This window comes from Sesamum indicum, linkage group LG15, assembly GCF_000512975.1.
Source record: "Sesamum indicum cultivar Zhongzhi No. 13 linkage group LG15, S_indicum_v1.0, whole genome shotgun sequence".
Taxonomy (NCBI): Eukaryota; Viridiplantae; Streptophyta; class Magnoliopsida; order Lamiales; family Pedaliaceae; genus Sesamum; species Sesamum indicum.
The window spans coordinates 2,524,219-2,539,324 of record NC_026159.1 but is presented as its reverse complement, the minus strand read 5'-3'; the positions used below and the strand labels follow the sequence as shown (position 1 = coordinate 2,539,324).

Below are 15,106 nucleotides of genomic sequence, written 5' to 3'. Positions count from 1 at the left end.
CCCCCCCCCCCTCTCTCTCTCTCTCGCTCTCTCGATCTTTCCCTCTCGTTCCCCGGGTTTTATTAGTTTCTTCGGAATTTTAGAAATTAAACCCTAATTTACTCAATCAAACACTGAATTCCATGTGCTTGATAATTCTTTTCAACTTTTGCCTTGGAAATCACTGTACTGATTCAACTTAATTTGTCTTCCCGCATTATACTTCAGAGATTGATTAGAGAAAGTTCGGGACAGGAATCAGGATGGAGTGTGTTGTTCAGGGAATTATAGAGACTAAGGTAAGTTCACAGAGAAGAACTGCCGAGCTTGTGTCGCCGTAATACATGCTACTGTGATTCTTTTATCACTTAAGTTAGAATTTGTCGAACTGAATTCTATCTGCTGAAAGTTTGAAAAAAAAACTATTTTGTATCGTATTGTTTTATTTTATGTTCTTGTAGTTTTATAGCAGTATACTTTGCAGATTAAATTTGACTATGCGCGTGATCATGAACTCTAACCTTGGAAATGTGGATGAGTTCTAGCCTCGTATTATTTGGAATTTTGCTTGATTTTATTTTCTTTCTTTCTTTTTCCCTGGATGTGGGTTTCGTTGTTTGATATATTAGTCATTACATTGTTCTTCAGCATGTGGAGGCCCTGGAGATTCTTCTTCAAGGACTTTCTGGCGTTCATAGAGAGAGTCTGAGAATTCATGAGTTATGCTTGAAAAGTGTCCCAAACCTTGGTATTGATTCTCTCTCGAGCTTTTTAAGGACTAAGCACAGATATACATAAATTTACATGAATTTGCATCCTTGATAATTTACTCCAACTCTTTATTCCTATAATCATCTAAAACGTGTGTAACTCACCTAGTCTCGGCAGTTTGTTACATGTCTCCGTCACAATTAGTGACATGGCTGACTAAATTTTATGGTATTTTAGTTCATTTGAGATATGTTCTTTCTTTCTTGTAGGATTAGTATCATCTGAAGTTCGACTTCTATGTGATCTTGAGCAGCCTGAACCCGCATGGTAAGAAGGGGATTCAATGATGACATACCTTTTTGTTATTAACTGATATGGAATATTAAATAATGCTTAGGACTGTCCGCCACATTGGTGGTGCGATGCGGGGTGCTGGTGCTGAGCAAATATCAGTGCTGGTAAGGACTATGGCAGAAAGTAAAGTAAGCAAAAATGCACTTCGCTTATTTTATGCTCTTGGATACAAGTTAGACCATGAACTGCTGAGGGTGGGATCTGCCTTCCATTTCCAGAGAGGTGCTCAGATAACAGTGACAGTGTCTTCAATTAATAAAATGCTGAAACTGCATGCAACTGACGATGCAGTGCCAGTAACACCAGGTATACAGCTGGTTGAAGTGACAGCCCCTGCATCGTCTGAGAACTACACGGAAGTTGTTGCAGCTGTGTCATCTTTTTGTGAATATCTTGCACCGTAAGTGCATCTGTTCAATTTTCTTCTGCTAAAGATTCTTGACTGTGAGGTTTGAAATTCTAGGTCTTGGCTAGTTGAGTAATTTGTGTGTTCCACAAAGAAACAGATAATAATTTTGGGATCTTAACGGAGTCACAAGAATTGTCTTCTACATACTATATACATCTGACTATAAGACCACAGGTATAACTAGATAGTGGTTCCTCCATTTATATAACTTTTCTGTAACTGGCTAGAGTACTGATTTAATGCCAGAAAGTGTTGATTAAATGATGCAGACATTCATTCCTTACATAAGCATTTGACCAAGATATTAAGTCATCAACCTATAACTGAACTATATAAACTTTCTCCCCATCTTGTCTTTTTGCAAGTTTGCATGTTCAAAGATTAATAGCACGCAAGAAAATGAAAGTGATGGAGAGGCATTCTTATGTTCATCCAAATTCTTGGCTCTCATTCTTAAATTTTTACACTTTCTGGTCTCTGAATTTGTGCTTCAATTTGGTTACATATGAAGTCAAATTTCTACCTTACACAATGAGGAATAATAAATTTCTTTATCAATTTTTCAGGTTACTCCATCTATCAAAACCCGGTGTCTCAACAGGAGTTGTTCCCACTGCTGCTGCAGCTGCTGCATCGCTGATGTCAGATGGCGGAGGAACAGCACTTTAGCAGACTTGCAAAAGTTCCAAATACTAAAAAATTGTGAATTACTAGCTACTTCCTGCTATTAGTTTTTCATCAAATTTTCAGCAGATTAGTGCCACATGTAGAGGCAAACTTCACATTTACTCCTTTATGAATGCCATCCATTGACAGTAGTAGCCTTTGGGTTTCTACATAAGCTCCCCTCTCTCACTCATTCCACACTGTGTATTAGGGGAGAACCTGTAAATCTGTTCTTGTTTGACCTTACTGTTTATTCAAGAGCCACATTATGGGGATTAATTTTTTTTCTTTTTTATTTTATTTTGTATTTCTCAGATTAAAGGGATAAACACAATGAACCTTGTAAACGTGTAAAAATTTTCATTAAAGGATTGATGGTGATTGGAGGGTTTTTTTTTGTTTGATAATTGATTGGAGGGGTTCCAAAGGAAAGGGCAGATGCGCATCTATTTCTTTCATTGGGTCCATAAGCCCACGTGATACAGATAGGTGCTTATACTTGTGAGAACTGGTGGCTGAGGTTTATAGTGATCCTCCCCTTCTCTACTATACACTGCTGGGCTCATCTGACTCATCATAGTTTCTTTCATTGATCCAATTTTAGCCACGTCCACCACAAAGTGTTATTAGTTTCCGGTTTATCTCCAAACAAAAAAACAAAATCAATGTTACCAGACTGTTCATTTCTGACTGCCACTTAGTAGTGTAGCTCTTGTTCTATTGGGCCTGCAGTGGGACTCCCATGACATTGATGGCGATTTCATTTCATTTTGATTTCCCCAATAGGCACATGCAATATGTCTATGTATGTACCATGGTGGCAAAATTGGTTTGTGGTAGGCCTATCAAGTATTTTGGATTCTAATTCCAATTCGTTACTTGGATTTGGTTCAAACCATCTGTTTCCTTCAATAAAATGAATTGTGATTTTCATTAAATTCACTAATTGTCCATCAATTTACTAACACATTAAGTTTGTTCTTATATCAAATTTTTCTCTTAATCCCGACAAAAAATTATACCGTGGTTAGTAATTTCATGAACGAATTTGCTTCACAATGACATCGAGGAGGTAAAAGACGTGTTTGATTAGTATTTAATGTATAAAAAGCCTAATCTCAAATTCCTCTCACCTTTCTTCTGAAACTGCATATTTGCATCATACCCAATGAATATTAAGACTCTAAATGTCGAAATAAACCATGTATGGTGGGTCTAAACGAGTTATGTCCTTTTTTATTGTTGACTGTAGTTATTCTAAATCATGAAACTTTTGTACCTTACAAGAATAATGTTTTATCTTGGTAGTGCACTAAAAGAGTGTGTACAACTATTGATGCAACAGCAACAGCACCATGATACACTTGAATTCCCCAAATCAATTGAATCCAAAAGCCAACTCTCTGGACCCCTTGAGACTCTCAAGGCCCCATCAAATTTTATTGCAGCCACAAGTTTCGTTACCCGCTTTTCCCACCCACTAATTTCTTGCCATCTGTCGTCTCATGGATTCCCGCAGTTCCCTCCTATTAACTCCCACCCCGACACTCGTACACTGAAACAATCGCTAATCAAAACAGAGCAACCAAATTACAATGCTGAAAGTCGAAAACAGCGCCGGAAACGACCCCGGAGGCGCCAGATACAACTGGCTTTCGTCCCGCCGCCAGCCGTTCTGGCTGTGCGAAGCCTGTGAACGCGCTCCGGCAGCCTTCCTATGCAAGGCTGACGCCGCGTCCCTCTGTGCGGCCTGTGATTCTGATATCCACTCCGCCAACCCTCTCGCCCGCCGCCACCATCGCGTACCCATTCCGCAGGTTCCTAATACACTCTACGGCCCTTCTGCTCCTGGATTAATAACTGGGCCGGCGGCAGGAGATGCAGAGGAAGAATTCTTGACTCAGGAAGCTGATGAGACTGTTGATGGAGAAGATGAAGATGAAGCAGCTTCATGGCTGCTGCTGAATCCTGTCAAGAATGGCGACAACCAAAGCCATGACAACGGGCCGACGGCAGCGCTCTTTGGTGGAACGATGGATGAGTATTTGGACCTTGATGACTACAATTCATGCCAGAATAGTCAGTTCAATGAGCACTTCACCAACCAGCAGCAACATTACAGCGACAGCGTTGTGCCAACACAGTACCAGAAAGTAAAGGATTGTTTTCAATTGGGCTTGGAGTATGAGGTCTCCAACACTGCATACAGCTATCCTAATTCAATGTCTCACAATGTAAGCCTTCATCATCACTCATTATTACAGCCTATTTGCCTTCATACTATGCCAGTGTCTGCAATGAAACTGTTCGCACTTACATATCGTTCTTCGTGGTGATAATATCAGGTTTCCCTATCACCAATGGATGTTGGAGTAGTTCCAGAATCAACAATGACTGAAATTTCCATCTCCCACCAACGGCCCCCGAAAGGGACGATCGATCTTTTCTCAGGCCCTCCAATCCAGGTGCCGACTCAGCTGACTCCAATGGACAGAGAAGCCCGAGTTCTGAGGTACAGAGAGAAGAAGAAGACGAGGAAGTTCGAGAAGACAATAAGGTACGCATCAAGAAAAGCTTATGCAGAAACCAGACCCCGGATCAAAGGTCGATTCGCCAAGAGAAAAGATGTTGGAGTCGAAGTGGAGCAGATGTTTGCTGCACCTCTAATGGGAGAAAGTGAATATGGAATTGTTCCATCATTCTGAGTTCAGGTATAAAAATGGTTGGACCAAGATGATATCTATGTTTGATTTGTAATAACATACTCTAAAACTGTACTGATAATACTGTTAACTACGTGTAATTGTTATTTATAATGCTGGGATGATCACCTGATGAATTCTCTGCCTGCTGTTCCCATGTCCATGTGTATATCTGTATATGGATTGGTGATGCTTCTGTATCTGGAAGAGGTTGTGCATATACGTATGTTATGGTTTCGTTACAGATGAAGTTGTTGGAGAACTATTGTCTGACTTTTGTTGGATCATTTATGGCAATATTTGTTTTAAGAGGAGAACTCCCACCATCCACATTAATGCCCCCGTTTACTTTTCCTTTTTATTTTTATTTTCAATTTTCAACATTTCCAAAATATTTTTTTTGATTTTGTGTCAGAAATAAAAGTACGCTTGGAATGTATATTTTCAAATCTAGATTTATAGATATGAAAATGAGAAATCGTTTGAATTTAATTTGTTATATAGAAACTCTGTAAATAACTATATAGTATAATATTATTTTTATATTTTAAAAAGTCAACATAATATGATAACATGTTGTATCATCTTCTTTTTTTATTAGGTAATAATGATGTCTAGAAGGGTAGTTTCAGAAGTTTGTTTTCAATAGATTAGGTTACAAATTTCTATGAAATAAGTTTTTCAATGGTTATCGGTTAAACACACAAAACATTTAAAATACTATAATTTGGAAATTGACTTTTGAAAAAAAATATGTTAATCATTTTTTCTGTGTTAATTAAAATACAACAATTCATTTACGCAATTTTGTACAATTCACCAGGCTTATTTTTTATTTTTCAATTATCAAATAATATTTATAACCTTATTTAAAAATATTAAATTTGAACAAATCTAAAAGTCAAATTAGATCAATGGCCTAGATTTTTTTCAATTCAGATCAAAGACCTAGATTTACAATTATATATTTGTATAATTTTTAATTAAAAGATATATGTATAATATATTTATATATAAATGTGAAAAAAAGTTTATATATATATATATATATATATAAAGAGAGAGAATGAGGGGTTGGAGGACCGGCAACTTGAAAGGGGAGTGCCGATGATGGGAGAGGGAAACGGGGAGTGCCGGTGGGATATGGGAAAGGGGCAACGACGGAATTGGGGGGTGAGGGCGAGCGAGAGTTAGGGAAGGGGGAGAGGGGAGCAGTGATGGGGCGGGTGTTGGGAAGGGGTAGAAGCGCGAAGAAGTTGGTTTTTTTTTTAGAATTAAAAGTATGTATAATATATATTATATATAGAATAGTATTTTTATTTTTTAACTAAATATTTTAATAATTATATATAATACATTATATAAAAATAATATTTTATTTTTAAAAATCATACATAATCGTAATAAGATTCCTTACAATACACCACTCTTTCTAAAAAGATAAATTACTTTATTTTAAAAAATATAAACAAAATAACTTAACATTTATATTTTCATATATTGTTTTGCACATATCTCATATCACATGATAATTCGTATTTTTTGTGAAATTCAAAGGTCCAAATTTGATGTATGAATTAAAGTTGTGTGGAATTTGGTTAACCGGCCGAAACTGAACCGAACCAAAAATTCAGTTATTTAAGAAAAAAATAATTACTATCAGTTAATTATTTTTTTTCCACTCGGTAACCGAATTGAACCAAATAATCGAGTTTTTGATATATATATTTTAATTTTATTAATTATATTATTATAATTTTATATTCTCATAATTTTCAAGTCTCAACTGACGAGTGACGAATTATGAACTTATGATGTCATTGAACGAACACATCGATGTTATTCGCTATATGTATTATGTGGATTCAAAAAAAGGAAAAGAGGATTTGAAGTTTGGATGATTGCGTTGAGGGAATGGAAGAGGCCTAATATGAAGAGAAACGTACATGGGCTAAAAACAGGCCCTTATTACCAGAGAAGACCACAAAAATTAGGAATCTCAACCATCACACTTGCGGAAGTAGTGAATTTTTTCTTTACATGGATTGGCCATTGCATCTTACAGCACTAAATTTTCCACCCAACTTCCATTTACATAAATCGTCATTAGCTTTTAGGGCTGATTGCTCAAATATCAATTTACTTTTGTCATTTCATTCTAAAAACGTGGATTAAACTCATTGTAATTATCCTAACTAAAATAACTTTACCGCAGAGCTCATCAAATATTAACCCCACAAATACATTAAAAAATAAACCTAGTTTCCACTAAATCAAATATTATAAAAATGGGTGGGGATTGATGATCCCCACCATTTTCATTCTCTTGATGCAATCTTCTTAAACAAATATAAGAGAAATCCCAGTTTAAAGCCAAAAACTGGCTGGTGAGATCCCTGAAAAGCCACCTCATCTCTGTTGCAAACTATCATAGAAAAGGAGTAGTTTCCAGTTTTGCATTCATCAATATAATTAAAAGTATTAGTGAGAAAATGGGAGTTTGAGTGCATGTCATGGATTCTGCACTCACTAGCTAGTGACATACATAAAATTAGCCTCTTAATTATTTAATTATGTGTAGAGACATCATCAGCTAGCTACCAACTGATATGATATGATTCTCAACTTTATAAACCCTTTGGCTTTAACATGTTTCAAAAGGTCATTTCATGTGATCATCATCACCATCATATTTTTTAATCCATTTCCATCCCTTGTTTTAATTCTTCATCAACACTTTTTCTCCTCCCCATTCTTTATATTCATCATATTCATATCTTCAAAATGGAAAACTCTTAAGAGGATCAATCAAGTGGCCCAATCATGACATCCTATTTCTGTAAGAATAGGTCCTCGGATAAAGAAAAATGAAGTGGTATTAATTAGCACATCTACACCCCCTGAACTATAGCTTATTTACAACAACTAATCATGTATTTTGAAAAATTATACATACACCCACAAAAAAACAACATCATTCACATAAATCATCCTTTCTATTTTGGAAAATTACGCATACACTCTCGGAAAACATAAACAACCTATATTCTTTGAGTGCCATGAATGGTTTTTTTTAATTAGACAAAAAATAATGACAGTGTATGTAAATAAATCATAGATCAGGTTTGTAAATATAATTATTTTTTTAACTTACCAATGAATTGAATTATATGGTGAGGGGATTGGCAAATGTGAAATGTAGGTGTCCCACTTTCTAAACTAGAGGACCCATTCTATTTCTACCCACTCCCACTATGCACCAAAAAAACTCTGCTTCTCACACTTATTCATTCTCATCCTCCACCTCATTTTTATTTTTTTTTTCCTAACTAAACTCTTATTGGATATAAGAAACAATTATTTTTATTTAATTATTTGATGGTTTAATGAAAGTCCCAGGAAACAATATTTTAACCGCGGTTCCAACTTTCTTTTGCTATGTTAGTGGCACACTGACGAATCAAAAGACTTGACAGTATTGTTACGTGACGTCAAGTGTGGAATGCTCCTTAAACAATAAATACTCACAATAGTTAATCATTTTTCTTTATATAATCTGATGAGAATTCTAATCAACAAATGCAATCAATCGATACAAAATAACAAAAATACTAAACTAGAAACGTAAATATATACCCAAATTTATGAAATTCCAACTTATAATCTTTCAATTACAAAATTTATATTTTACTAATTGAGCAAGTCCCGGTTCACTATTAACCAATCAACTTGTCATGTGTAAATCATGTCTAATGTATGTAGTTGTCATTATTTTGATGAGAATAGGGAGCCAAGTGCCTACCGACTTATATATATATATATATCTGCCAAATGACGATATTTATATATATATATGTAATCATACCTAATTTTGTTAAAATTTGCATAATTAAGTCGCATTATTAGAAAGGAGGCATTAATGGTTAGGTTAAGGTACTAAATGGTAATTAATTTTGGTACGTATAAATAGAGCAATGGTGTATGAGAGGAATAACGGTGTAGTGTCTATGGGTCCATTATGTGCTCTAAAAACTGAACACACATCCTACACATTAGCGTGTTCTTGTGTGCTTTGTTTTTTTTAATTGGCAAACGAATGAAAAAATTACGACGGAACCCCCACAAACTGATCTGGGAGGATTGCGCCCCTTGTGTATTTAGGATGGAATCTCTACAGCTGATTTACTGTCGTAAAAAATTAAAATATAACTAAATGAGAATCAATACATAAGTTATAACATATATTTAGCCCCACTGACGCATTTTTGTGTTGCGTGTGTGCGTAAAATGCACTTTGTGGCCGCATCTTGTTGCGTATGTTTTCATGTAAAGGGAAAAAAATAAAAAATGAAATGGGAAGCTTTTGTAGGGAGAAAAAGAAAAAAAGGTTCATATATAAAATATGATAATTTGAAGCCAAAATCTATTCGTCTTTCTTCCATAGTTTATGGTAATGCGCGTGCATCTTCTTCTTTTTCTTCCACCAATTATATGTATGATAATATCATTGACAACGAATAAAATATTTAATTATCAAGATATTTTGAGATATGAAATTAAATAAACATTAGTGTGTACATAATGGGAAGACAAAGTAATTTAAAACAAAAGAAATCAAAATATTAAGGTTTATACATATCAGAATAATAATAATAATAGAAAATACCATACCTATCCTTGCATAAGCAATATATTAATTAAAATTAAATGGATAAATACCTACCCTTTTCATAGAATCTAAACCAAATCCTCGTAACTACAGATTTCTTAAGAATTTAAATATAGTGATTTAAATTTTAATTATATATTAATTTTATTCTAAAATTTATATCATATTTAATTAATTATATGTGAGCAAATATTGGGCTTAGTTAATTAAAAAATACTTGAACCCAAAGAACAGGTTTTGTTGGACCCACTGCCCATCCCACCCTACTCAGAGAAATTCACACTCATTTTTCCTTGGCGCCACCCAATTTTCCACTCGGTTTTGCTTCGTCAGCTACTTCAGATTCGAACCCCGTTATGTTTACTAAAATGCCCTCCCACGTCCAATTTATATTTATTATGAATTTACATGTTGAAACATAATACCGATGAAATTAGCTTGATTCGTAAAAATTAAATATGATTTTAATTAAAATTATAGCTTGAACCAATTATATAACTAGTGTAATACACTTGTCTTATAATTTTTGTACGATTAAAAAAAATGATCGATCATATATTTATTTTGTAATTAATTCGATTCGATCATAGATATTTTAAACAATAATTTTTCACAATTGTACATTTGAATAAAAGAATAGAAAGACAAGATTGGCGTCAAACTCTAGGGAGAGAAGATGATATGATTGGAAAGTCCGACGATAAGGAAGAGGACGAGGATGGTAGCAAGCAACACGAAGGGGTAAAGTGGGAAAACCTAGGAAAAGAAGAGACTTGGAAAGAGGGATTAACTAGCATGGGAAACAGCAAGGCAAAGCATTGCCTACTTTTCAGGCTCTGCTGTCCTAACACAACAACAAAGCAGTCTTCATATATATACCATACCCACCTACACACCCACGTCTCTCTGGAGAGTTCACTATAAGAAAGAGATGAGGCCGGGAATAGTAGTGCCAGCCCCCGCCCCAGCTGACGGCGGATTGCGGCAGTTGGGTTCCCCCGTTCCCTACCTCTTGGGAGGTCTGGGTCTCATGTTGGTAGTTGTAGCTGTGGCATTGATACTCCTCCTCTGTTCTTACTGCAAATCCTCTCACACTACTCATCATCAATCCTCGTATCAGAAATCGGAAAGGCCCCTGCACGCTTTACTGCCGGAAATGGAGGCCAGAGTTGTGGTGATCATGGCCGGAGAAACCAACCCCACCCACCTCGCTAAACCAATCCCCCCATGCTCTCAACATGTTCGACATATCTCTTAAATTGTTTGTGTATATGCATGATTTTTGATGTACTGTATATTTAGTTTAGTCGATAATTAACTAGATATTCTGACAGGCTTCCATATGATGTACGTAATTTAGTCGTAATACTGTCTTGGAGTTTCTTTTTTATTTTGTAGGACTGTAAATAAAGAAATGTTTTTTGTTTTATGTACAAATTAGTTTCAACTTTCCTGCTTTCACTATATATTAATTATGTATGGCGTTTAATTTGAGGAACAGTTGCAAAAAAAAAAAAAAAGGGATCAGAATGCCTGATTTTTAAATGAAATTAATTGAATTCTAATACCAAAGTAAATGATAATTATTAGAGGAGTCTTATGAAAAGTATCATTAACATTAAATGTAATTAGGAAAAAAAGCTGTACTAATTAACGTTGTATTAATTGTGTTGTGTGGTCAAAATCATCAACGACAATTGCAACAATCTAGTAAGATCCATGCCACTCTCATTCTAATCCAAATTCCTCTAGAATGTGCTTTTGTTCTCGATTACTTTCCTTTTTTTCTCCTTGCCCTACAAATTCAATAAATTCATACACCTATTTTTAAGTTTAAATTCAAAAAATTTTATAAAAAAATTTGAACTCAAGTAGCTGGAGTATCCTTGGGACTTAATTGTGGGGATTAGGTTGTCTGCAAAGAAAGATATCAACAATATATTTAATTTACCCCTGTCATACTAAATGAGTAGATTACTTTTCTATGGAAAAAAATAATAATTTATCTTCATGTGTTAATTAAAATAAAATAATTTATCCTGTATTTAGGAAGGTAAATTATTAAATTTTAAAAAATATAAAAAAATAAATTACTTAATTTTTTTATAAAAAATAATACACTAATTTACAATATCATAAGATCCTACCGTCATTTTTCCATATATTCCATGTAGTTCACATCACATGTAGCCAGCAAACTTGTGTGTTTCCCCAAAATTTGGTTTATAATCGAGAAAGGAATAGGATGTCCGCCCTTTAAGTCGTCCGAGGAATAAGGAACGTCACCCTATTTCTTAATGTGTTATTTTCTGTGTTGGTTAAATTATAAGGAATTTTGTTGAAGTTTATTTTAATTATAATGATCTATCATTATTTAAAAAATTATAAATATCTTTTTAAAATTATAAATATCCTAATAAATATCGTTGTATAATAAGCTATTACAAGAGTGGTTATAATTTCAAAATTATTTATAATTTTTTAAAAAAATAATAAATTATTTATAATTATATTAAATTTCAAAAAATTCTGTATTATAATTTACTCTATTTTTTTAATGGATATATTGACTATATTACCTAAGTGGTGGATGCTAAATTTTCCAGTTGATGATGTAACGAGAGACAGACAAACACTAAATTATTGTTACTTAACACGACTTGTAATCTTATAAGAAATACAGTGTATATAGCCTCATATAGTTTTCCTTTCCGTCTTTGACTGACTCTCTCAAAACAACAATTAATTCTGACATACGTTGTCGTGTAATGTGCAGGAGCTCTCTCTCTCTCTCTCTCTCCTTTTTAATATTATTAAAAATTATTTAATTATAATTAAAAGTATTAATTTATCATAATTTTTAAGCAATAAATATTTATAATATAATAAAAACTCCAATTTTCTTTTTATTGGCAGTGAAGTGTGTTCATTGGTTATATTTGCGCATCAAGTATTAAATGTTAATACATGCATTCGCATAGTTGATCATGTATACACGAGTCAATATTCAACGCAGGTCATTAATGTACAAATGCATTAATTAGGTTGGATTTATACTCCAAAAAATAATGTTAAAAGCAATTACATATATTTTTTGTAAAATAGTAAAATTTATTACTAGGGTAAATTAACAACGAATTTAATAAATTTGTTAAGTAGATTACACGTTGCGTCGCAAGTTTTTCTTCCAAGGAGTCAACTCAATCATTTAGAAGAAGACTTGATTAATTAGTAGCTAGTAATCATGCATGTTTTATTATTTAATTATATATATATATATATATATATATATAGCCAACTGTATTTGACAAAACTGGTGGTTGCTGGATTAGGTTTGTGGCGTCTCGGGTGCGTATGTTTGATGTGGATCCAGAATGATTTGAGTGGTTTGAAAAGGTTGTTTTAAAACAGACAACTGAGTAAGTAAAAAGTGCGATTTGTTTGCATTTATTTGTGCCAAATTAGTCTAAAGGAGGCTGCATTTTCCCCATCTACCACTTCTTTTAGTGGAAGACACACACACACACATATATTTCATGTTGGAATTCTTCTTCACCATTTTGTTTTAACAGTGGGGTCTTCTTGGAAGTTGATTGTTGTTGACTCGAATTTCTGTTTTTAAGACAAAATCTAACAAATATTTTGAAGGGGGGTCAATTTGGTCTGATTGTTCGTTGAATTGGAATGCTACCCTATATTTATCTTTTCTGTTGATTATATTTCTACAAAGATAACAATTGAGATCACAATTTCAAAGAGACTATTATTTAATATATAGTAATTGATTAAATTTGATTTGATCTAATTTGAATTAAAAAATTCCTCTACAAAAAGGATGTCAATATCCTTGAATATTATTTCATCAATTCAGATAAGAATAAAGCAGTGGGCCCTCCAGGAAAATAAGTGCATTTCTTGGGTCTGAAGACTATATTTCACAAGTGGAAGGGTCATACTGCAATTACTAGTAAGGCCTAATTGCTAAAATTTCTCATCCAATAAATAACATTTTAATAATTTATGTTTTATTCCTAACCCTTTTTGGGGGGGGGAGGGGGTAAATTGTAATTTGTAGACATGGAAAAACATGTAACATTTATATATGTTTGTAAAAAGGATAAGATAAGAAAGAAATATACCTTCAATTAATTAGCACATGTAATATAAAGTAAAAATTGGGACTAGTTGGGGACAGACAATCCATGATATATATAATATATGTTTGTAATAATAGAAAATAAAGTGCATATGAAGAAATAATGATGACATCCTCCTCCTCATCCACTGCCCCCCAATGGCACTTTAGTATTTTCACATGTTATAGCACAGTGAATTTTAGCAGCTCTATAAATTACAACACACCCATAATCCTCTTATTACACTCACACACAAACACACATCATACACAGTTGTGTGAGAGATTGAGATGAGGCCTACACCTACACACCCTTCTTCCACCCCAACATTTTGGCACTGGAACTCTCCATTGCCTTACCTCTTCCTCGGATTAGGCCTCATGCTGTTGTTGATCACTACTGCCTTAATAATCTTGGCCTGTTCCTACCGGAAGAGGACTTCTCCACAGTCGTCTGATCATGGTGAAGGAAAGTCGGCGCAGCCATCCACGGCCGCTGCCGTCGCCGACAACACGCCCAAGATTGTGGTCATCATGGCCGGGGACGACAATCCCACCCACCTCGCAATTCCCGTCCCTTCTTCTGTTTCAGGCTGATGATCAGTGTGTGGAATAAGCGATCGAATTTTGAAGAGAGAGGAAAAAATTTTGTGGCGTTGTAATAGGAACAGAGAAATTTTGGATAATTAGGTGAGTGTGGTGGTGTGTGTGCGTAATAAGCGGTAGAGGTGGTTAATTAGTTTTTGTTCGTGAGAAGAATTCTCCGGAAATGTAAATTGACTGATGAGTATTAAATTTATGTAGATGATCAATGTTTCTTAATTTCGTCAAGAATTAAATTTTGGTTAATCTCTTCGTGTCTGAATTCCAGAAAATCAATTAAGGATGTAAGAAATTGGTAAGTAAAGATGATTGATTAGTTGGGATGATGAGAGAGAGAGAGAGGAAGATGGAGAAAGAATGACAAGACAATGAATGTTGTTTGAGGGAGATGGAGGACGACAGTGAATAACTTTATGATGAAATTTGAGCCTCTGAATGAGTTTGGGAATGAATGATTTATTTAAGGAAACGACATGGAATATTATTATTATTATTATTATAACTTTGTAGTTTTAATTTGAGAGAGATATATATAAATTAACAAACATAAGGGGAGGGGGGATTGTGTTTCTCTTTATGTCATGATGAGGGGTTTGTGGCAGTTTGATGACTATGGATCCAATCCTCCAAACGAATATGATTCCTAATTTCCCACACACCATTAGAAAAGTTGTGATATATATATTAATTCTCCCTCACAATTCCCACTTTTGCTAAACCCCAAATAATGTTTTGCGCCATTAATTAGCTCATCCATCACCATCATCATCATCGTGTCCAAACCAACCCCAATGCTTGCACTTAAGAGAACACGTGAGATCTTCTGTAATTTAGAGTTGATCTGAATGATGACTTGGCAACAATTTGAATATGGGTCT

At 34.3% G+C, this 15,106-nt stretch overlaps 2 protein-coding genes across 3 annotated transcripts; both read left to right on the top strand.

The window, feature by feature from the left end:
• On the top strand, positions 29-2,398 carry LOC105177572 (mediator of RNA polymerase II transcription subunit 18). Of its 2 annotated transcripts, XM_011100777.2 has the most exons (6): positions 29-278; positions 628-727; positions 960-1,017; positions 1,088-1,172; positions 1,263-1,444; positions 2,020-2,398. In XM_011100777.2, exons 1-6 carry the CDS (start codon positions 243-245, stop codon positions 2,120-2,122), a joined length of 564 nt encoding a protein of 187 aa, XP_011099079.1. In that variant the 5' UTR covers positions 29-242; the 3' UTR covers positions 2,123-2,398. The 2 variants fall into 2 exon arrangements, with proteins under 2 accessions (XP_011099079.1, XP_011099078.1); XM_011100776.2 differs by having other exon boundaries at positions 1,088-1,444.
• On the top strand, positions 3,668-5,138 carry LOC105177571 (zinc finger protein CONSTANS-LIKE 2). The gene is made up of 2 exons (XM_011100775.2): positions 3,668-4,353; positions 4,465-5,138. Exons 1-2 carry the CDS (start codon positions 3,715-3,717, stop codon positions 4,822-4,824), a joined length of 999 nt encoding a protein of 332 aa, XP_011099077.1. The 5' UTR covers positions 3,668-3,714; the 3' UTR covers positions 4,825-5,138.